The 23890-nt window shown below is 48.4% G+C and overlaps 1 protein-coding gene across 10 annotated transcripts in view; it reads left to right on the top strand.

The window, feature by feature from the left end:
• The first annotated feature begins 322 nt into the window (after positions 1-322).
• LOC111850578 (rabphilin-3A-like) overlaps positions 323-23890 on the top strand; it is a 31218-nt gene continuing 7650 nt past the window's right edge. Inside the window, exons 1-12 of one of the 10 annotated variants that reach the window (XM_072709169.1) lie at positions 323-478; positions 12718-12854; positions 13911-14001; positions 14349-14360; positions 15034-15159; positions 16129-16258; positions 16678-16761; positions 19108-19279; positions 19881-19925; positions 20816-21010; positions 21372-21563; positions 23571-23650. In XM_072709169.1, coding sequence (XP_072565270.1) covers positions 13928-14001; positions 14349-14360; positions 15034-15159; positions 16129-16258; positions 16678-16761; positions 19108-19279; positions 19881-19925; positions 20816-21010; positions 21372-21563; positions 23571-23650 — 1110 coding nt within the window. In that variant the 5' untranslated portion in view covers positions 323-478; positions 12718-12854; positions 13911-13927. Of the gene's footprint in view, positions 479-1833; positions 2033-12717; positions 12855-12884; positions 13188-13910; positions 14002-14348; positions 14361-15033; positions 15160-16128; positions 16259-16677; positions 16762-19107; positions 19280-19880; positions 19926-20815; positions 21011-21371; positions 21564-23570; positions 23651-23890 lie in introns of those variants that run through there. The other 9 variants (XM_072709170.1, XM_072709168.1, XM_072709172.1 and 6 more) reach the window with 9 other exon arrangements.

The following is a 23890-nucleotide window of genomic DNA, read 5'->3' as shown; positions in this document are numbered from 1 at the left end:
GTCTACCTGAGTTCACCCCTTGTGAGGTTTTCAAACTCGTTTCAAGCATATCAGTTGATTATGAAAAGTGGGGTTCATTCAGCGATCACTGTAACTAGAATATGTAATCTATCTATCTGTATGTCTGTCTATCTGCCAAGAAATCAATTGAGAACATAATCAATGCTATTTTCACTAAATCACAGGCTAAGGGAATGGTGTCATTGCCACCGATTAGAATAGGTAGTCCATTTATGACACATTTTTCCTCGCTTCGATTGATTCCGGGGTTTCCTTCCCAGGGCGCCACGGGCTCGCCGCTTTCCGCGATCGGAGGCGGTGCTGCGCGGCGCGGAGGTGTTACCGCCCGCGGACTGCTGGAGCGCTCGTCCGCCAGTTGTTGCATGCGCATTGCACGCCTCTCGCCGCCGACTCTGGCCGTGCGAAATACGACCGCATAATTGCTGACATCTTCCTCCTAGAGTGGTCTGAATCAGTGGTAAGTGGGCTTTCCACTGCTCCCCACTCCTCCGTTTTGCTGTACGACGTTTCCCGTGGTACTGTTAAGCAATATTGTGGTTATTGGCGGCGAACAATTGCATGGATTAATGAAATGCAAATAGGTGGATGGGTGGCTGTAGATTCAAAGGAATAAAATGCTGTCCGTTGGAGAACGGACTGAGAGCCTGGTCCGAATGAAATCTGCAAAGGCGATATGAATGGGAACCCACTTTGTTGGGAAATGAATTGCATTTTAGAAATTATATTTCATGCAGTTCTTCTACAGTTTAATTGAGATTCTTTGTGTTCTGTACTTTTTAAAGCCAGCTTTTCTAATCAATTTTCGTGGCAATTTGCACACCTACTCCCTCAATCAAGTTAAACATGACGGTGTGGTTATGGTTTGCTCTGAAACCCAGATTTCTCAACAAAGGCAATAAGGAGCCTTCTCTTCCTACAAAGCGATCCATGCACTGTCGTTTTTAAAACTGTGAAGAGTGTTCACTCGTTATCATCTGGTGAAATGAGTCTGGCAAAAAAGCTGTTGCGACAGTCGAGAATGCATTGTAAAATTCATTCATGAACTCGGCACCGGCTTACCTCTATGCAGTATGCTGCAGTCAGTTATATGTCAGCAATTGATTTTCAGTCTCCGTGCATGAATTTCTTTCATTTCTTCCCTTTTCTAAAGGTTGATAGGGTGTAGGATTTGGGATTAGTAGAAGAGGGGCGGGCACTTTAATAACTGCGATTTGATGGACGCTGGAATCAATGCATGTAGGGTTTCTACTGGAAAACCACACCACACCACACACACACACACACACACACACACACACACACACACATATATATATATATATATATATATATATATATATATATATATATATATATATATATATATATATATATATATATCTCCGCCCTGCACATGCATACTAAATTAACAGATTTGTGATATTGAGAGGGACATGCTACTGCCCCCTCCACACCCCCGCCTACTCCCTTGTCGAGATTTAAATTGAGATGCAGTGCCAGGGGCGCTGCGGTGTGAAGCTCTAGGGAGCTCTTGCTGAAGCTTGTGAGATCTTTGATGGCCTGATACAAGCCTGGCAGCTGTGCTATACGAGTCTCTGCAGACCCCAGCGCAGAGATACCCAAGGTATTTTGAGTCTCTTGGCGCCTTCTGGATGTCTACCCTCTTGTTTGCTGTTGTTAATGAGGAGCCTCAGGTGCACCATCGGCCAATGCGTCAAGCCCATCGGGTCGCAATCCCCCTGGCACGGGGAGCTTGAACGGAATACCTTCCGCTCCTGCGGATCCTTCCTTGTGCCTATGCGGTCCGTGTGGCCATTAGTCACCCCCCCCCTTCCTTCCCCAGGCTCTCTGCCACTCGGTTATGCGGAGTCATTAAGAAAGGGAGGGGACTGATCAGACGAGGATGAGGGATAGAGACAGAGTGGACATAATAGGGAAGAAAAAGCAAAAAGAAGCAGGTAGCTATAATTGTTCGTTGACTATCTGGGGACCAAGTTTCCTTTTGGATCAGGTAAGGAGCTAAACATAACTGATGTTATTAGTAAGATAGTAGCCTACATGTACTGTTACAGACATTATTGCAGTAAGAGGTGGGTGAGGGTGATGTTTTACAGGATGAAAGTAATGTATTACTGTAATGGCTGAACAGACGTAATTGATATAAAACGGGTGAAGGAGAAAAGTAAATTTTTTCGCGAATAACGACATTCTCTTTTTGCATTATTTAAAGGGTTACCATTTGCCGGCAGATACTCATTTTTAGTTGTTATGCATCTTTGATTTTTATCGCACATGCTTTCCCTGAAGTTTTTCCCTTTATTCGGTACCAACTTTTCCTATAGATCGCGCTTATACATGATATATATTTCTCATGCGTCTCCGGGGGTAATTAATATTTCAATGGAGTGTCCCCCACGGATCTTTAAGGCGATGGAGTCGGCATTTACAGTAGGTTTTAGGAAGTTTGGATGTAATACGGTCTAGATCTTTGGCTAATTTAGGAATTAGGGTAATGTTTTGATGTGCTTGACATCACTAGTGGAGCAGGGCACCTGAATCAAATAGGAGGTTGATTACTGCAGTCCCAGTCCATGACAGAGCGCCTAAATAAGTCACGATTTCCGCAAAACCTTAAAAGATAATTAAGCGGTGAACCTGTTCCCGTTTCCGCAGGCTGCTGGCCTGCAGTAAACCTCAAGGGGCAGACGACATAGGGACAGTTACTGAAAACGCAGAGAACTGGTCATTTAAACTGAGAAAAAAATAAAGGTGTTGTATTCGCTTGGCTTCTTAATGTATGGCTGACTTTTATTTAGGGTTTCTTTAAATACGATCTCTGTCAACACAATGCGACGATACTGTACGTACTTGTATTGGTCTCTCCTCCGCACTGTATTTTTAACTACTGTCTACTGGATGACAATATTTTCAGAGAAGATTACCGTTACACAACATGTAATGGTCGTGTGCCAGTTACTTAGAGACCAACTTACGCTTTAACAAGGTACGACTGACCATGATATCGAAGGTTGACCTGGTGCATAATTTCAAAATCTTAGGTTGAATTATGAATGAAATATGTGACACATGGTTATTCCATTTCTATGGACCTCCCATAAAAAAACCTGATTTTTTCCCCCCTAGGAAGTCGGAGGTAGGATTTTGTTATAAGAAGTATCTACTCTATCTAAAACAGCTGGAAATCAATTGTAAATGCCGAGTTTGCTGCAAATTCGTCTTCCTGTGAACTCGCTGTTAATGCGATATTAATAGACAGGATGTTTGAACTTGGGTGTCCTGGTTCACTGAAAAATCACGCTTAAAATCGATGCCGCAGTGTTTTCTGAGCTTGCTTAAATGCTCTGGAGGGGCATGTCTGTATGTGTGCGTCTACATTGGAGCATAGCCTGTTTTGTTAATTGTTTCAAGACAAAGTCGTTAAAAATTCAGCTAAAACTTAGAGAAGTGTTTGGTCTGAAACTCCCACACATCTAAAACATATCTGTGCTTTGAGAGTTTGAGCAGCACAGTGTAATTTTATTTAAAGCCAAGTATTTAAATATAATGTGACGCATCAGTGCTACTTGCATAAACTTATTTTTGCGCATGTTCAGGGGAAATAGGGCACAAGTTTTCGGCCACGACACCGTGGATGGGCACACACTATAGGCACCTGGAAGATGTGAATTCACCCGAACTGCATGTCTGCTAGGGGGAGGGGTCGTGAGCCATGGCTGTAAAACAGAGCACCACACATTTCAGAACGAGATCATTGATCAAGCGAGATGATTAAGTATGACCAAAAAGCTGGGAATCACAAAACTGGGAGGAAACCTTTCCAGCAGCCTGTCTTGCTTGCCAGGTCATTGCTAGTCCCTCCACTAAACTAGTAGCTTATTCTTAACCCTGACTACCTACCCAAATTTCCATCTGTCACCTAACAGCCTGTTCCAGAGTGATGCCAAAGTTTACAGGTAACACGTACTGCTAAATAAATAAAAATATTGCAACTGAGGTGGAAACTGCACAAATTTGCTATTGGCATGATCAAAATCCACCCATCCATCTGTCTGTCTTCCAACCGCTTACCCAGTGCTGAGCATGGGCCCTGTCCCACAAGGCAGTGGCCACCCTGCCGCTTACCCAGTGCTGAGCATGGGCCCTGTCCCACAAGGCAGTGGCCACCCTGCCGCTTACCCAGTGCTGAGCATGGGCCCTGTCCCACAAGGCAGTGGCCACCCTGCCGCTTACCCAGTGCTGAGCATGGGCCCTGTCCCACAAGGCAGTGGCCAGCCTGAAGCTTACCCAGTGCTGAGCATGGGCCCTGTCCCACAAGGCAGTGGCCACCCTGCCGCTTACCCAGTGCTGAGCATGGGCCCTGTCCCACAAGGCAGTGGCCACCCTGCCGCTTACCCAGTGCTGAGCATGGGCCCTGTCCCACAAGGCAGTGGCCAGCCTGAAGCTTACCCAGTGCTGAGCATGGGCCCTGTCCCACAAGACAGTGACCACCCTGCCGCTTACCCAGTGCTGAGCATGGGCCCTGTCCCACAAGGCAGTGGCCACCCTGCCGCTTACCCAGTGCTGAGCATGGGCCCTGTCCCACAAGGCAGTGGCCACCCTGAAGCCTACCCAGTGCTGAGCATGGGCCCTGTCCCACAAGGCAGTGGCCACCCTGCCGCTTACCCAGTGCTGAGCATGGGCCCTGTCCCACAAGGCAGTGGCCACCCTGCCGCTTACCCAGTGCTGAGCATGGGCCCTGTCCCACAAGACAGTGGCCACCCTGCACAGGATACATGACAAACCAGCGCTAGTTTAACACTTTCAATTTGTACTTGTTTCGGCTTCTTTTTAGTCTAAGTTCCCTCTGGGAGTGTCTCGCATCATCACCGGCGTTGGCTAACTGAGGCTGAGCCGCCCACATCCGTGCCTGGCTCCAAATGGAGGACTGCGGCTTGGCGGACAGTGAAGTTTGCGGCGCGCCATGAGAGTCTGCTTTGCCTGCACAGATCAGCTGGTTGGCATCCTGGCTGTCGAGCGCTGGCTGCCCAAACACATTTTAAAATCCAAAATCTGTCCAGCTCTCCAGCTGAATTAAATAGGAATGACTCGGTATATTATAGATACCCGCATCCTCTCCTCTACAATCCATTGACAAATTGGAGGCTTGAAACCAAGCATTATGGGTAATAGATACTTAGATGTGTGGCTGTAATGGTCAGATAAACCACGGGGATTTAATGAATGTCACGTTGGGGCTTATTGCTGAATGAAGGAGAGCTGCTGACTGTGGCACCCAACCTGTTAGCGTTTGGGGGGGGGGGGGGGGGTGCACTGGCACAGGGGAAAGTGAAGGATTTATAATTTCCTGGGGTGTATTGCTCACTGTGGTCGAGCTTGAGGTAACTTTTTGTTAATCCTTTACTGGATGTATGGAAAGCTGAAAGCAACAGGAAGTGACGTTTACTCCTATTTTGCATTCCTTGATTGGCACAGACAGAGACATAGAGAGACATGTCAGGGCTTATTGGCCCCAGGAGGATCAAGTTGTTTTCTGACTGAGCGGGACTGACTGACTCTTCTGGAAGGTCCATCCTGAAGTGGCGGTGTGCTCCGGTTCTCCCAGGGAGCTGCCTGCCTGCCTGCCCGCCTGCCTGCCCGCCTGCTGCCGCCGCATGGCAAGGTGGCTCCTCGCTCCCGACAGATGGCCACGCAGATGGTCCCACTTCTAATTTTGTGTGCCGGAAAAACCGCGTCCCGCTCCGTGCGTCACTCGTCACTCTCACCGCTTTCCGTCGGCCATGTTTCTTTCAGCGGCCAGGGCCGTGCCTGACGCTTCTTATGGCAGAATGAGACGGCATGCACCAGCCGGTGCTGTTCATTCCAGCCTTTTCTCTTTATCGCCTGCTTTGTCCACAAGGGCGGCGACGTAGCTCAGTGGGTAGTACTGTAGCCCCACACCTCCAGCTCTGTGTGGGGTGTCTGTATTCTCCACATGCCTGTACCTGTCCCATCTCTCGCTTTCCAGAAACATGCTGGGTGAGTTTAGATGGAATTGTCACTGCGATGGACTGGCATCCTGTCCAGGGTGTCCCTGCCTTATGCTTCCTGGGAAAGGTTCCAGGCCCATCATGTCCCAGTGCTGGATAGGCACTTATGGATGGCCATACCCAAAACAGGTGAATTAGTGAAATGCTCTCTGAGAACTTGATGGACGTGAGAAGCGCTGGAACTTTAAGTACAGTCATGAATAATTCAGAAGGCCTCATTCGGGGGAGGAGCAGCTTGCTCTCACCATCCACCAGCACCAGTAATCTATGCCGATTGATTTACGGTCCCCCCCATTGGTCGACCACCTGCCACTCAACGTCGTGTTCGCTCACCTCTGCTGTCCATTTCCCATTAGGTCTTCTGAGACACTCGTTGGCAGGCAGATAATGAGATTTTGTGCTGGGCCAGAGCTAGCTTCTAGATATTTGCTTAATGATTAGCATTTTGCCCAAAGTGTTTTTTTCCCTTTAATCACTGAGCAGGATCTGCCTGTGTCTGAAATGGTCTTCAGGTAGGAGCAGCTAAAATGGCCGTGTTTAGGCTGGAATCATGCTGCCTCTTCACCCTGTATGTTGCCATGAAACACAGAGCGTGAGCCAGCAGCATACCTCCGCTCTGCAACATGTGACGGACATCGCTGTCCTTACGTGCCTGACCCTGGGAGGGGGGCATATTTACCTTTCTGACATGTTCCCCGGGACCTCGGTGTGCTGACAGCGGGACCTGAGCACAGTCATTCGCATCGCAGCAGTTAATCATGTTTGTGGACCTGCCACAGTTCCTGTTCTTGCCTAATTGGTCATTAAGGCAGAAGCCTTTCATGCCCATGGAGTGAGAATTAATGTCATATTGCTGCTGTGCGGGAGTGATTAAGGGGGAATTCAGCACCGAGCTTCTGCTCTCGTGGGCAATCGCAGGTCACAGGACACCGGCTCACACCACTGGCTCAAGCAAGGGGCATGGGGGGGGGGGGGATAGTATCTAATTTTGTTTCATTCAGACCTTTGTATTTAAATTATTATCATCAATTATTAGTCTTTGCTACTCCATTGGCTAGAGCAGGGGCGGCCAATCTTATCCGCAAAGGGCCGGTGTGTATGCAGGTTTTGGGATAACCTTTATGTCAGCTGTTCAAACCCAGGTGTGAGGACTCTTCAGCCAATCAGTCCTCTAATTAGTAATCTAATTAGGGAGTTGCAGCGAAAACCCGCGTACACAGCGGCCCTTTGCGGATAAGACTGGCCACCCCTGGGCTAGAGCGATCATAGTGCTCTGAGGGTAAGGGCAGGGCAGTGGGTGAAGCCGGGATTAGGTTAGGGTTAGGTACGGGATTAGGTTAGGTATGGGATTAGGTTAGCGGTGCCGTCCCAGGAGTCAGAAGGCAGAGCCCTGCTTTGTCAGCCTAAACTTGGAGGCTTGTCTGACAAACACATTTTCATGGTGATCACGCAGAGAAGGAGCACTATGGTCAATAGTGAGCTGCCAGTCGTGTACCAGTGACATGGTAAGCAGTGTTTCCCCTAGGTTTACAGCTTTGGGGGGGGGCAGACGGACACCGACAGGATTCATGGTGTTCATGTGTTTCTTTTAATGACAGCAGTCAAAAAAATGCAGACATCTGCTTTTCAGGTGGCTGACGCGACATATTTTCCGACACGTGCTCTCTGTCCGCTGGTGGGAGTGTGCTCACCTGTGTGTCGGGGCAGAACTCCGCCATGCGCGATACAGAAAGCAGAGGAGAATTGTAAACGGGCGACTGTGTAGAGACAAAAATGACAAGCTGTTGTGTAAATAAGATAAATAACATAAGGCTATTTAGTTTGTTTAATAAAAGGACAATGTATTGACTTGTTCTCAGTGCTTGAAGTGGGAAAAAATAAGTGCAGGAACTTATTCCGACATTTGACATTTGTGCGGTGAAAAAAAAATCAAGTCTTTAGGATGTGTTTGTTCAAAAACTATTTTAATTTAATCATTCTTCCAAGCAATAACCTATAGGCATAGGCTACTTTTTTCTAATTCACAAATGGAATACTAAAAAACCATTAAAGCAACATGAACCAGACCAGTGTGATACTTGTAGGCCTAACAATAGACTAGGGCTAAAGCTGATGCGATTGGTTGGGACTCAGTGGATGCATATGATAGGGCACTGTCGTGGCTCGTGGGTAATGTAGTCTTTTATCGGTCTTGCGATATTGTCTATTCTCGGGCCACTGTCGCTGCGTCGGATCAGTTTCAGTAAGTACCGGAACGGAGAAAAAAGTGGCGGAACCCAAAAGACGAAAATACAGAAGTTCCGGAACTGCGTTCCGGCCCACTTCAGGCACTGCTTGTTCTATAAGAAAGGTAACCTTAAATGACTTCTGTTGTGATCTGGCACTATATAGAAAATAAAATTAAATAAAATTAACTTGACCTTCAAGGGGGGGGCAGGAAGTGCTGTTGAGAGGGCGGGGCGCCCCCCTAATATAATGCTAGGGTAAACACTGGTAAGAATGGTGGAGGGATGCGTTGGTGGGGCTAATGGAGAATGTCAGTGGCCACTGTGTCTGTGTATGTGTGTGTGTGTGTGTGTCTGTGTATGTGTGTGTGTGTGTGTGTGTATGTGTGTGTATATGTGTGTGTGTGTGTCTGTGTATGTGTGTGCGTATGTGTGTGTGTGTGTGTGTGTGTGTGTGTGTGTGTGGCAAATACCTTTCATTCCTCAGTCCCCAACACACTCTCCCTTGGCCCTAGTCTTGGACAGCCCCCCCCATTGCTACCCACATCTTCCCAGGGGAAGATGCTCTTCATCCTACTTCCCTGACTGTGATGCTTTAGTCATAGTTGAACATAAGCAGAGGTCACATGACCCCTGGCAGGCTTTACCCCTCATCCCCGTCCTGAAAACCCCGCACCGTACCTCCTATGAAGGGCGGCTCTGGTGGTCTTCGCTTAGCAGCATGCTAACAGCTTGATGTACATACGGGACATTTTCCCCAGCTGTCGCTCTCTTCCGTTTCGTGCCTTTAGCGTGATAAAGTAGCACCATCAGCCGTCTGGACACAGCAGATATTCGTGTTTGGCGACGGGTGATGCCTGAACACTGACCACTGCGGATGCTTTTTTATTTTTTTGAATGCCGCGACCCGACCCGACCGGACCGGACCGGCCTGTAATGGCATCGCTTACGAGGTCGTGGCTGCACGTGCCGCCCTGCTGTTTACACTTGGCACGCTCATTTCTATGGGCATTACAATCAAAGCTCATCTTTGTACCACAAAGATGGTCAATCAATAATAGATAATCCTGGCATAAAAATGCAGGCTTCCTGCTTCTGAGGTTTAACTAATTTACAGCTGCCTGCTTTTTATCACCGTGGGGCAATTTGGAACGATGTGGCCCCAGTGGTCTGATGCGTTGGGAGGAGAGTCGGACTCCATTTGTCATCAGTCTGTCCGCGACTCTCAGTCGCAGCCCTGGCTGTTGTTTGTGTCCCCTCGGGGCGAGCAGCCAGCCGCAAATGCATCGCTCACTGGGCACGTCAGACAGCATCCAAGCCGACCCCCCACCCCAGCTGCAGCACTCCAGAGCACCCGCCTTGCATGGACTGTGCAATGTGGGAGATTGATGAATGAGCAATAACGCAAATTGATTGCCAAATATACTGAATCTGCATTGATTTCAGAATCTCATTAACCTACTTGAGAAACCCCAGATAAGGTATTATGCTTATTCTTGTTTTATTATAAATCAGAGTTAAATACGAAATGCAAATATCTAGCAGGAGAGAGAGAATTACGATGTGAAAGTGCATGATGTGGCGTGAGTGAGTGACTGGCCCATTATGGAGATTAGGGCTCAGTTCCAGGTCAGTGGAGACCAGCTAGATGCAGGAGTGAAGGTACAGGGCTGGTCTGGGTTCGAAAAAGACCAGGACCCCCCCCAATCCTGTGGACTGTCACAGGGTAGGCAGGCAGTCCCAGGATGTTTGAGCAGGATGTCGCTGTGGGCTACTGGGGGCCAAGAACGAACAAACCATTGCTGGGAATAAGGGGGGGACCAGCGAAAAGGCCGAGACCAGTCTCCTCCCTCCCAGTATGCTGTAGGCCAGCTGCCCCCCTGCCCCCATGGCAGGTAAACGCAGGCGCACAGAATCCTAACTTTTACATGCGGAGATGAAGTGGAAATCATGCTTGTAAATGATGGTCATTCTACCGCTAACATGCATCGGTGGCCTGGGCTGGACTGGGAGGGGTCCATACTGCCGTGCCAGTTGCACCAGCATTTCCGGTTTGCCCCTCTTGCCATTTATTGAGCCAAGCGGTTACGATATGCAGACGAAGCCGCCTGGCTGCCCTGCTCTGCTGGTGCCGCCGTGTTGAATCTCCACATTGACTCCGCTCTCCCTCCAGGCTTATGGAGGAACAGGAACAGCAGAGGAATGGAAGGGGATTCAGCTCTGCTGTCATCCACAGCCTCTTATCTGTCCCAGGCAGCACAGGGCAGCAGGCCGGCATGTGCACATACACTATGGGAAAATTAGATACACCAATTCATGAAAACTACATGTTTTTAGATCGTAGGAGGACATCCATGCTAGTACTAGGAGACCATACCAAGTGCACCCACAGCCTTAGGGGTATGAGGCTGCAGTGGAAGCCGCTGAGCCAGCATAACGCACCACACTGTGCTCTTTTCATTGTCAGTCTGTGCCAGTCGACACTGCGCCTCAGTAACGGCTTCATTTCTGTCAGCTCCGTGTCCTGGCAACACGGTTAAGTCATACGGTGACTAACTGCTTGCTCGCGCTGCTGCTGATTTTCGGTTCAATCCATTCTGGACCTTTACCCCCAATCGCTCTTAATGGTTGTGTGAGATGGTGGGGGGTGCTATTCCTACACGAGCAGCAGCCTGACTCTCCCAGCTCTGTACCCTGGTTCCTGTTTGCAGTTCCTCTCCTACCTTTGTGTAAGTCCCCAGCAGATCAGGCTGGTTTTCTGCAGGCTTCTAGAAAGCCAACTGGTTTGTGTTGCTCACCAGCAGATTTAGGGGAGCTGCTTATAACCTGAACCGGTGATCCGTTGTGAAATCCAGATCGTTCTCTGGCGCCCATTAGAGCCTGCTCCCGCTTCGCTCCTCACCATTAGAGCGTGCTCCCGCTTCACTCCTCACCATTAGAGCCTGCTCCCGCTTCACTCCTCACCATTAGAGCCTGCTCCCGCTTCACTCCTCACCATTTCAGCCTGCTTCCACTTCACTCCTCACCATTAGAGCCTACTCCCGCTTCACTCCTCACCATTTCAGCCTGCTTCCACTTCGCTCCTCACCATTAGAGCCTGCTCCCGCTTCACTCCTCACCATTTGAGCCTGCTTCCACTTCGCTCCTCACCATTAGAGCCTACTCCCGCTTCACTCCTCACCATTTCAGCCTGCTTCCACTTCGCTCCTCACCATTAGAGCCTGCTCCCGCTTCACTCCTCACCATTAGAGCCTGCTCCCGCTTCACTCCTCACCATTTCAGCCTGCTTCCGCTTCACTCCTCACCATTTGAGCCTGCTCCCGCTTCACTCCTCACTCTTGCGTGGCACCGCGGCTGTTTCTCTTCAGTGCTATGCTGCGGTGAGCGGCCCAGGACCAGCACGGTGGATGTGGTCAGCTAGCCCATGGTCCCCACCCCCCCCAGATTAGGAGGTCAGAGACTGAATAGAGGACTACAGCAAACACTGGACATCCCTGTCATGGGTGTTTGGCTGTTTCTTCTGTTTCACCCCCCACCTCTCACTCACCCTCTGTCTCTCTGTAACTCTTCAGCCGGGTTCTGATATGTATTATTTTGGGGTGTGAGGTGGTCTCCGGGTGGGGGGGGGGGATCCCCTCTCTGCCTGACAGATGATATGTATTAATTTTGAGGTGTGAGGTGGTCTCTGGGTGGGGGGGGTCCCCTCTCTGCCTGAAAGATGATATGTATTATTTTGGGGTGTGAGGTGGTCTCTGGGTGGGGGGGGGGGTCCCCTCTCTGCCTGACAGATGATATGTATTATTTTGGGGTGTGAGGTGGTCTCCGGGTGGGGGGGGGGGGTCCCCTCTCTGCCTGACAGATGATATGTATTATTTTTGGGTGTGAGGTGGTCTCCGGGTGGGGGGGGGGGTCCCCTCTCTGCCTGACAGATGATATGTATTATTTTGAGGTGTGAGGTGGTCTCCGGGTGGGGGGGGGGTCCCCGCTCTGCCTGACAGTGGTCTCTGGGTGGGGGGGGGTCCCCTCTCTGCCTGACAGATGATATGTATTATTTTGGGGTGTGAGGTGGTCTCCGGGTGGGGGGGGGGGGGTCCCCTCTCTGCCTGACAGATGATATGTATTATTTTGGGGTGTGAGGTGGTCTCCGGGTGGGGGGGGGGTCCCCTCTCTGCCTGACAGATGATATGTATTATTTTGGGGTGTGAGGTGGTCTCCGGGTGGGGGGGGGGGGGTCCCCTCTCTGCCTGACAGATGATATGTATTTTGGGGTGTGAGGTGGTCTCTGGGTGGGGGGGGGGTCCCCTCTCTGCCTGACAGATGATATGTATTATTTTGGGGTGTGAGCTGGTCTCCGGGTGGGGGGGGGGGTCCCCTCTCTGCCTGACAGATGCAGCACTGAGCCCCCATCCCACCTGTTTTCCCAGGAGACCTTGCACACACTGAGGCCACGTGGAGGTGGAAGGCCACTTTCTCCGCCTCGACTGAGAGGAGCCCCGCCCCCTACATCATCCCCAGACCCTCTGTGAACTTTCACCTTAAAGTCACAGCTCGCCTGTCCCAGGTACATGCAGAAGCCCTCTAACGCTGCCCCAGGATGCCTTATTAGAGCTGCCTCTTCCCATACCATTCAGCTGGCTGTTCTGTCAGATGAAGAGCCCAAATCTCCCAGCTTATCAGGATGCAAGAAGGATGAGTGCAAGGCTCAGGCAGAAAGGCAGGGACTCTACATGCCCTCAGGACTCGATAAGGCTGTCACCCCGAGCAAAGACACCAGCCAGCTGGGCCTTACAGGTGCATCAGGAAAGGGGAGGGAAGGAAAGGTGTAGTGCAGTCCGGAGGGGCGTCTCCGGCACCCAGCCCTCCTCCATTCAGCAGTATGGCCACTTGTGTCACAGTAAGCTTGTCACTTTATAAGCGTCCCTTTCTGGGTGTCTGCCAGCAGCTGAGCAGGTGGTGCTGTACACACCACGCGGACAGTCTGAGTAACGCTGGGGGTTGGGGGGGGGGGGCACAATGCAATTGACACACTGATTCTAGCACCAAAAACACATTCACATGGTGTTGCAAAGCAGCTGGTTCTTTTTATCGGCCTTAAGCCTCCTTTTGCCAAGAGAAGGAAAACATTCAGAGGCATTGTGGGTATTTCATTCTTTCTCTTCTGCATTTTAAAATCAGTTTATCCTTCATGGCACTTGGATGCAGTCATGCTGGTGGGTATGTGGCTCCATTTGCCCCTGGTACTCTAGATAATGTGGCATCAAGGATGCTACTTGAATCCATACATGTATGATTCTCCAGTCCCGTCAGACCATCACAGTGCACCTTGTATTGGACAAAATAAATAAAAACGGAACAATATTGAAGTTCAGGAAAATGTGTGGTCAGAAACATTCTTGGATGCTAACTATCTGAGCTTAGGATCTTGGGAAGGTTCTTATGTGCTGCTGATTCATTGGTCTTCTATCCTCCAGCTGATTACATCAATATTTTCTCAGGCTTTGTTTTTTTGCAAAATGTTATTTAAAAAAACTGTTAAAACTGCGACCAGGCCTGCAGCCATCCGAGATGTTGGCTCCCCCACCCACTCTCTCCCTCCCCAACACACGCTCTCCCCTAGACCCCCGCAGAGCATCCATGACGGACGCAGTGATGGGGACGAGCTCGGAGCGCTGGGGCCCCCACGGGAGGCAGTCGCGCATGCCGGCCAGGTAATCCACCAATGGAGCATGCTTTGCAGAGTGTTTTACAGCCAATCCCGTGAAGGGAAATTAAAAATGGCCGGGTGGAAGGGGGGGAAAGCTCAGCAAGAATATGGGGATTGTAAGTCTCCTGGAAAATGGTTTGTAAGAGTGACAAATCACAAATGAAGACGTTAAGAGTATCAGGGCGTGGTGAGCATGCCCCTGTTGACGGGATTAGCGTTGTTGGGATGCCGGTGCTGGACTCAGGCCACTGAGAGAGTGCATGAGGACAGCAGCATGGTGTCAGGATGCCTTAATGATGGCAGCATGGCTGCCTCTAATCTCCTCCTCTGTGGGTCTCCCCCGTGCTGCAGTGATAAGGACCAGTGAGTAGACGGCTGCCACTCTGCGTGTGTGTGTGTGTGTGTGTCTGTCGCAGTCTGCCAGCGTCTCCATACTACAGACAGACAGCCTGACGCTGTGCAGACACTTGTGGGGGGGGGGGGGCTCTCTGTTTTGCGGTAATGCACCATACCCTCCCCAGCACTGTGGGAGGGGTTATGAAACTGCGCAAAAAAGTCGGAGTCCGGCATTGACTGACATACCACATGGCTGCCGGCATACAGGCTTCTGCATATGTATGTGTGTATCTGTATGTGTGTGTGTGTATGTATGCATGTGTGTGCATGTGTCCGTGTGTCTGTCTGTCTGTCTGGTAGTGTGCGTGTGTGTATGGATTCGGTTTATATTACATTGTGTTATTCTGATGTTGTTTTTCCACTTAATTATTCAGGTCCCCACAAAGATCTGTGAATGCAATCAAAAAAATTAAAATGTCAAATGTCTTGTATTTTGTTTGGTTACTTATGGTCAAGGTTAGGGCTGGGTGGGGAGTAAGTTCGTCAGGTTGAGATTAGAGTTTTCCCCATAGAAATGAATGGAGAGTCACCACAACGATAAAATTACAAGCCTGTGTGTGTGTGTGTGTGTGTGTGTGTGTGTGTGACAATGCTCGCCCCCCCCTGCCACCTGACCCTCCTGCTTTCCTGTTTCCCGGAGGGCTGACTGGACGCCACAGCCCAACCCTCCCCCCGGGGACGACCTGACCGATGAAGAGAAGGAGATCATCAACGGCGTCATCGCTCGGGCCGAGAAGATGGAGGCCATGGAGCAGGAGAGGATCGGGTGAGGGATGTGACCCTCCGTCTGACCTCCGTCTGACCTCCATCTGACCTCCGTCTGACCTCGCCACTTTCAGTTTGACTTTGAATAGCCTAGAAATATTTGATTGCATTTTTGGAGCCTGGTTATACTATTCCTACATTACTTGTCCAACATTTCCTATTTTTTTTTTCATTGCCTTTGCTTACTGTTGTGAAACAGCACTTGTAAATGTAAAAAATAGTTGACATGACTCTTAGAAATGTTCCTGTATTACTTTTTGTACTTAATGTAGGACAGAATAGTATAAAATGATCATTAATGAGAAGATACAATTTAAGTGTCCTTCAAACATGCGGCTTCTTCTGCCTTCTTGATTGTGACCTCCAGATCACCACAGTGAGAAGACGAGATGCTTACATACAGGGGCAGGCCTACTTTTCAATATTAATAGAGAAAATCAATGCTCTTGTTTGATGTTCCCTGGTAGCGTGTTTTGTTGCTAGAATTCCACCAACATTTGACTATGAACATTCTCACTGTGATCTAAGTGTGAGCGGTGTTGCTGTGCTGTTGGCATTGTGTGGCTCTGTGGCTGAGGACGCTGTGTCTGTTATCAGAAGGTTGCTGATTCAAATCCTAGATTCGGCAGAGTTCACTGTTTTCACTGTTGGGTCCCTGAGCAAGACTCTTCGTTCCCAGTTTCTCCAGGGACTATGTGACCCATCTTTTTATCGTATGATGCTTTGGATAAAAACATCTGTTTGTAACTTGTAACTGTAAACTATTGAAAGAAGAAGGACAGACAGTTTGGATCATAGTTAAGGTTACAGATAGAATTAGGTGTTATGGTTGATGGAATAACTGGGTTAGAGATTAGATCTGGTGGTTAGAGCTGGAGATGGGATAACATGCTTTTTTAAGGTTAGAGGTTAGAGATGGGACAGTGGACATAACCTTAGTGTAATTCTGGTTCTCTGTGTCCTCATGCAGCCGCCTGGTCAACCAGCTTGACACCATAAAGAAGACAGTGTGTGGGGACGGAGTGTCACGCTGCCTGCTGTGTGGGGAGCTCCTGGGAGCACCTGGGGTCAGCTCTGTGGTGTGTGAAGACTGCAAGAAGGTGGGCTTTGTTTCTTGGAAAGCTGACGTGATCATACCCACCAGTAGATGTGTTGGTAAGCCAACTGGTCAACAGTGCTGAGAAGTTCAGCCATCCACAAACCTATCTGTAACCAACTGACTGATTCCTCTAGCAGAATATTCTTGTAGAGTATTCAATCACCCAGAAGTGGGTTGAACTGGTCTCAGTGGTTAATATACTGGTAAAGTACAGCTGCACCTGCAAGAGAAACCAGTATCCGTGTGCCTAAAGAAAGGAAAGCCCATTTCAGGTCTATGGGGGTGTCTGCTGGACTGCTGTGATTAGGGTTCAGACCCAGTGGTGGGGGTAATTTTCCTGTGTCCTTCTCTTTCTGTTGTCCATAACCCCTCTTTCTGTTGTCCATAACCCCCCCCCCCCCCCCATCTTCCAATCCGAAGAACATGTGCACTAAGTGTGGCATTCAGACTGGCCGGCGTCCTCGGGCTGTGTGGCTCTGCAAGATCTGCGGCGAGCAGAGAGAGGTGAGGGGGCGGGGCCAGATGGGTCAGCCTGTGAGCAGAGAGAGGTGAGGGGGCAGGGCCAGATGGGTCAGCCTGTGAGCAGAGAGAGGTGAGGGGGCGGGGCCAGATGGGTCAGCCTGTGAGCAGAGAGAGGTGAGGGGGCGGGGCCAGATGGGTCAGCCTGTGAGCAGAGAGAGGTGAGGGGGCGGGGCCAGATGGGCCAGCCTGTGAGCAGAGAGAGGTGAGGGGGCGGGGCCAGATGGGTCAGCCTGTGAGCAGAGAGAGGTTAGGGGGCGGGGCCAGATGGGTCAGCCTGTGAGCAGAGAGAGGTGAGGGGGCGGGGCCAGATGGGTCAGCCTGTGAGCAGAGAGAGGTGAGGGGGCGGGGCCAGATGGGCCAGCCTGTGAGCAGATAGAGATGAAGGGGCGGGGCCAGATGGGCCAGCCTGTGAGCAGATAGAGATGAAGGGGCGGGGCCAGATGGGCCTGCTTATGAGAAAACACCCTCTCCATGACACATAAGAAATGATTCTTAAGTCCTACTCAAGAGTTACCAATGTTGAATTCAGCTTGTAGGGCACTTTAGAAGCCAAATGGTTTTCTGGTTGGCTGTGGTAATGCCCACTAAACATTTGTGCTGCGATTAACCCACTTCATTAAGCAAATTTAATGCGTGAGAGGCGAGAGGCAGTGGATGTTGCTTTGACCCATAATCCAGAAATGCCTAGACCAATCACAGGCATGTTCACTATACAGACGCTCCTCTACTTACGAATGAGATACGTTCTGAACAGCTATTTGTAACTTGAATTGTTTGTAAGTCGTTATTCAACATCATTTTACGGGTATACGCAAGTACAAAGAACTAGGATGCTGGGAGTACACCACACTACACTGCTGGGAGTACGCACGCTACGCTGCTGGGAGTTCGCACGCTACGCTGCTGCACGACGGGAGTAGCGGCCAGAAGTCGTACGAGGCGGAATTGGAGTGCAGAAAAAAAAATTGATGTTGCGCACAGGAAACGGGAGCCCAAGGAACACAATTTGGGCTTACAGTCCTCTTCGTTGATATGTCTGAAAGTTCGGAAGTTGAATGTTCGTAAGTAGAGGAGCGTCTGTATTGCCAAAAGTATTGGGACACCCCTCCAAATCATTGAATTCAGGTGTTCCAATCACTTCCATAGCGACAGGTATATAAAATCAAGCACCTAGGCATGCAGACTGCTTCTGCAAACATTTGCGAAAGAATGGGTCACTATCAGGAGCTCAGTGAAGTGTGGTACCGTGATAGGATGCCACCTGTGCAATAAGTCTACTCGTGAAATTTCCTCACTATTAAATATTCCATGGTCAACTGTTAGTGGTATTATAACAAAGTGGAAGCAATTGGGAACAACAGAGACCTCACAGATGCTCTCCTGGAAGAATGGTCAAAAATTCCCATAAACATAGACCTTGGGCACATCCTTCCCTGAACAGTTGAAGCTGTTATAACTGCAAAGGGTGGGCCAACTGCATATTAAAGCCTATGTATTAAGAATGGGATGTCATTAAAGTTCATGTGTGTGTAAAGGCAGGTGTTCCAATACTTTTGGCAGTATAGTGCTTGCACATTAGGAGATATCTACCAGTTGTCAAAGCTGATACTGATAGTCACCATTCTGTTAAAAAGCATCTACAACCCCAAAGCATGACCAACTGGTGAAAATGTGGCATTGTAGAATTTTTGGAAATGTGTTAAAAAAATCTGTAGCTTATAACACATATAGGGTGGCTGAGTGGGTAGCGATGCAACCTCCCACCTTCAGGATTGTGGGCTCGATTCCCCTTTCTGGCTCTCTGTCTGGATATTGCACATTCTGCTAGTTTTTTTGGGTGCTCTTATTTTCTGCTGCAGTTCAGTAACATGCAGTTAGGTGAATCTGTGTCTCTAAATTACCCTTAGTGGGCATGAACCACAGCCAGAGCTACAGTGGCACCATAGACATTTACACATTACCAATTTCCCTGATATCTGCGGATGGTTGGCAAAGCTGCAATCAAACCTGTGGTTAAGGAGAAATATTTATGAACTTGCATAGCTTGATGTGTTGAATATTCAATTAAAATGTGTTTTTAAGGCACCTTAATTCATTTGAAATATTTCTGATTTTTGCAAGGCTTCTGTTTTGATGTTTGACGGATGCAATATCTGATCTGGGGCAGAGTCCAAGTGTGTCGGCACTGGCTAATTAGCCAGCCTGTTTGCAAACTGCAGTGTTCAGATCCTGGTGAGCAAAGGGATGGAGGACAGACACACAATTAGGAGGCTGGAAGCTAACATACCTCACGCATTTGCCCCCCCCCCCCCCCCCCCGGACTCCCAGGTGTGGAAGCGCTCCGGGGCCTGGTTCTTCAAGGGCATGCCCAAGCAGATGCTGCCCTCCCCCATACCCATCTCCAAGAATCGGGAAGCGAGTGCCCAGCCAATTCCCAGTGCCCAGGAGCCTCCGGGCCCCGAAGCGAGGGCCCCCAGTCAGCCCAGGACACAAAGCAGGGGTGAGTGGGGGGCCTTTAACAGTCATGGTTATTCATTGCATTTGAAAGACTGAGTCTGATGTAACTTTATCCCCTTCTTCATGCCATAAGACCTCATGTATCCTAACCATCTGTCAGATACTAATTAAAAGGTAAAGTATATTGATTTATATTTCATAGATATTCAGTGTGACATTAATTGAAGGTAGATGATGAAAGGAGCTGCTTGACCAACCAGGGTTTTTATTTGGGGTGAGCTCTGCGCATGGGGACAAAGTGGAAGACCAGGTTGACTAGAGGCAAGAGGTGTATTCAAACTAAATGTTTTTAAGAAAGACTACAAAATGTGACTTAAGTAGACTGAAAAGTGAAATGACTAACTTGAAAACAAAAAACATGGCCAACAAAATCTAATAAAATAACTCCAGCTTCCATCTTTTTCTCACTTGTCTTAGACAGTTTTATTTTATCAATTTTTTCAAACATGATGCAAACCATTTGCACATATACACAACTAGGTACAGTCCCCAAAGCGATTCAGGTTCAGTGTCTATATAACAGAAGTGTCCATTCGGAGATTAGAGCCTATACCCTTCTGGTAAGTTCATGCATGTATGCCTAGGCCCAGTGGAGAGCCAGAGCCACAGTTCTGAGCAACAGCTGACAGGTGAGCAGCCAGCCCCTTCAGCCCACCTCAGCCAGGGCTCTGCCTGCTTAGGACCCACCCCTGACCCATCAGCAGTGGTGTCACACACATAGGCTGCTTATGAAATGGCTTCCATTCCTTGATAGTGCAATATATAGAGAGTTTAAGCCATTATATAATGCACTATAAAATACCCATAATACACTGCAAATTGTAGTGTACAAACCTTGTACACTGCAATGCTGCATGTATGCCATAAATAGGTGTGTCTCAGCTCAGCCCAGTCCTCTGAGACCCCCAGTCAGTCCATATTTGTTCCTTCCCAACAGCCATCACATCTGTCCCAGGTATTATTTGATTGGTTGATTCAGGTGTGCTGGAAGGGAGCAAAAATGTAGACTGGCTGGTGATAAATACTACATGATAAATAATTTAATAAGATAATAATATGATGGTAATTTGAAATTAAGAACGATACATAAATGATGGGTCTACACATCCATCATTTTATCCCCTTTATTCCATTCATGTTGTCACCCTATTTTGCTATTTGCAAATGTCAGCTGTCAAAGGTTGCTAGGAAACCAGCATAGAGCATCTTGGAATGCAGCCTCTGAAAATGTCGTCTTCTTTCCCTGGCTAATTCCCTATATAGTGAACTGCATAGATTTCTCTATATAGGGAATGGTGAGTAAGTGAATTCAGCCATATTCTAGAAGATGACCTGCAAGCCCAAGGCCACAGGGGTAATAAAATTGCATGTCACAATAATTCTGCTCACTGCGCCTTTGTTTCTTTATTTCTTGCATCACTTCCTGTATGGCCATGGACAGGAGCCTACTTTGAATGCATGATTATGTCAGTTCAGCGTTCTAGAGACACATCTGAATGTGTCTGCGTGTGTGTTGCAGAAACGCAGCCCTCAGGCCGAGGGGGATATCCTCCTGTGCCCCCCAAGCCCACTGATGTGCAGCCAGGGCGAGGTCTCTACCGTGGGGAGAGCAGCGACGACACTCAGGGCAGCCCTGTGGTGCTGAAGCGGGCTGTTCCCGTGCAGAGCTCCAGGCCCCCCCAGACACAGGCAGCGTCAGCCAAGGCTGAGCAGGGTGAGACCCCAGTGCTCCCCCCAGTCATACAACAACCGTTTAGAAGGATTTAAATAAGTGATTTTACTGATGACCCGCCGACCCCCTCCTACTCTGTCAACATAGACTTATGTATATTGTTACTCTCCATTTGTATATTATTTCTGTTTTAAATAAGAAAGTAACCATCCAACTTACATAATGGGAAAAAAAGCTCTTCTGGTTCTCAGGTCACCTTTAAATCAAATATTTTCAATACAACACGAACCCAGTAAAGAGATGATTAATCAAACAGTTAAAGAGACTAAAAACTGCAGCCCACTGGCACTTACATGCTATGATTTAGTGGAGAGTGAAGCATGACCGAACTCTCTCCTTCTAGCCCCAATGGAGATGGAGCCCAATTACTCCAGTGCACCAGCTCCCCTCAGAGAAGAAAGAGTGCCATCTGGTGTCCAGGAGGAGAGGCGACAGCCTGCTGCCGCTTACAGTCGGGCCCCTGTGCGGCACCAGCCCCCGCCCCCGGAGAAGGATGAGGAGGAGGAGGCCAACAGCTATGACTCGGATGAAGCAAGTAAGGCGAGCTGTTTCCTGAGAAAATGTTTACCTTTGACTTTAGACTCGCTCAGCCCACTGTGGTTTATCTGGTCTGGCGTTTATCCTTTAGAAAGAAACAAATTGTAGTCGTGGCCAAATATTTTGAGAATGACACAAATATTAATTTTCACAAAGCCTGCTGCCTCAGTTTTTATGATGTCACTTTGCATATACTCCAGAATGTTATGAAGAGTGATCAGATCAAGTCCCTCTTTGCCATGAAAATGAACTTACGAATAATCCCAAAAAAACCCATTTCCACTGCATTTCAGCCCTGCCACAAAAGGACCTGCTGACATAATTTCAGTGATTCTCTCGTTAACACAGGTGAGAGTGTTGATGAGGACAAGGCTGGAGATCACTCTGTCATGCTGATTGAGTTAGAATAGCAGACTGGATGCTTTAAAAGGAGGGTGGTGCTTGAAATCATTGTTCTTCCTCTGTTAACCATGGTTACCTGCAAGGAAACATGTGCAGTCATCATTGCTTTGCACAAAAAGGGCTTCACAGGCAAGGATATTGCTGCTAGTAAGATTATACCTAAATCAACCATTTATCGGACCATCAAGAATTTCAAGAATTCAGTTGTTGTGAAGAAGGCTTCAAGGCCCCCAGGAAACTCCAGCAAGTACCAGGACTGTCTCCTAAAGATGATTCAGCTGTAGGATCAGCGCACCAGCACCAGTGTAGAGCTTGCTCAGGAATAACAGTAGGCAGGTGTGAGTGCATCTGTGCGCACAGTGAGGCGAAGACTTTTGGAGGATGGCCTGGTGTCAAGAAGGGTAGCAAAGAAACCACTTCTCTCCAAAAAAAACATCAGGGACAGACTAATATTCTGCAAAAGGTACAGGGATTGCACTGCTGAGGTGAAGTCATTTTCTCTGAAGAATCCCCTTTCCGATTGTTTGAGGCATCTGGAAAAAAGGTTGTCCGAAGAACAAAAGGTGAGCGTTACCATCAGTCTTGTGTCATGCCAACAGTAAAGCATCCTGAGACCATTCATGTGTGGGGCTGCTTCTCAGCCAAGGGAGTGAGCTCACTCACAGCTCTGCCTAAGAACACAGCCATGACTAAAGAATGGTACCAAAACATCCTCCGAGAGTCCCAACCATCCAAGAACAGACTGGTGATGGACAATGCCTTTCCAGCATGATGGAGCACTGTGCCATAAGGCAAAAGTGATAACTAAGTGGCTCGGGGAACAAAACATCGACATTTTGGGTCCATGGTCAGGAAACTCCCCAGACCTTAATCCCATTGAGAACTTGTGGTCAATCCTCAAGAGGGGGGTGAACAAACAAAACCCACAAATTCTGACAAACTCCAAGCATTGATTATGCAAGAATGGGCTGCCAGCAGTCAGGATTTGGCCCAGAAGTTGATTGACAGCATGGCAGGGCGAATTGCAGAGGTCTTGAAAAAGAAGGGCCAACAATGCAAATATTGAGTCTTTGCATAAGCTTAATGTAATTGTCAATAAAAGCCTTTGACACTTATGAAATGCTTGTAATTATACTTCAGTATACCATAGAAACATCTGACAAAAAGATCTACAAACACTGAAGAAAACCAACAGTTGTGTCATTCTCAAAACTTTTGCCCATACTTTTTACCGTAATAAAGGACTTTGAGCCTTGTTCAGTATGTGTTGTACAGTGAAGGGTGTTGTAAAGAGGGGGGAAATTTGGACAAATGACAGGGATCTTAAAAAATTTAAACTATAATTGGATTGGTTGGGGGCCCAATATGATATGCTTTCATGGGGGGCCAACATCTCTAGTTGCACCTTGTGTACAATGACTGACCTTCTTTAATCCAGACTGTCATTCATTCATGGCACTTTGACTGTAGGTAACATTTGGCTTGTACGTCTCAGACTTGAGTTTTGAAATAGCCGATGTTTGACCTGTTTATCCTGTCTGGCCTACATTTTTTATGTATACCGGAGATTTTATTCATTTATTCCTCTTTTGCTCTATTTCAGCCACTCTGGGCTCTCTTGAATTCACCCTTCTCTATGAGCAGGAGAACAACAGCTTGCACTGCAACATCATGAAAGCCAAGGTAAAGACGAATGTCCAAGTGGAACATTCTCCCCGTGTTCCGGCAACGGTCACCCACTGCACCTGTTTGGAAATTGTGCTGGCTTTGACCCTGCCATCCTGATACGTGAATCTTTCTAGATGCACACTTTGGAGTCAATAATGTCAAGTAGTGCAAATGAATATCAAGCTAATAATAGCTGGAGTGCACACTCAGAAGCTTTTTAAAATTTTGCACGAAATCTGTGGAACATCAGGGCTG

Source organism: Paramormyrops kingsleyae, chromosome 2, assembly GCF_048594095.1.
Source record: "Paramormyrops kingsleyae isolate MSU_618 chromosome 2, PKINGS_0.4, whole genome shotgun sequence".
NCBI lineage: Eukaryota > Metazoa > Chordata > Actinopteri > Osteoglossiformes > Mormyridae > Paramormyrops > Paramormyrops kingsleyae.
This window is presented reverse-complemented; position numbering and strand designations above follow the sequence as displayed.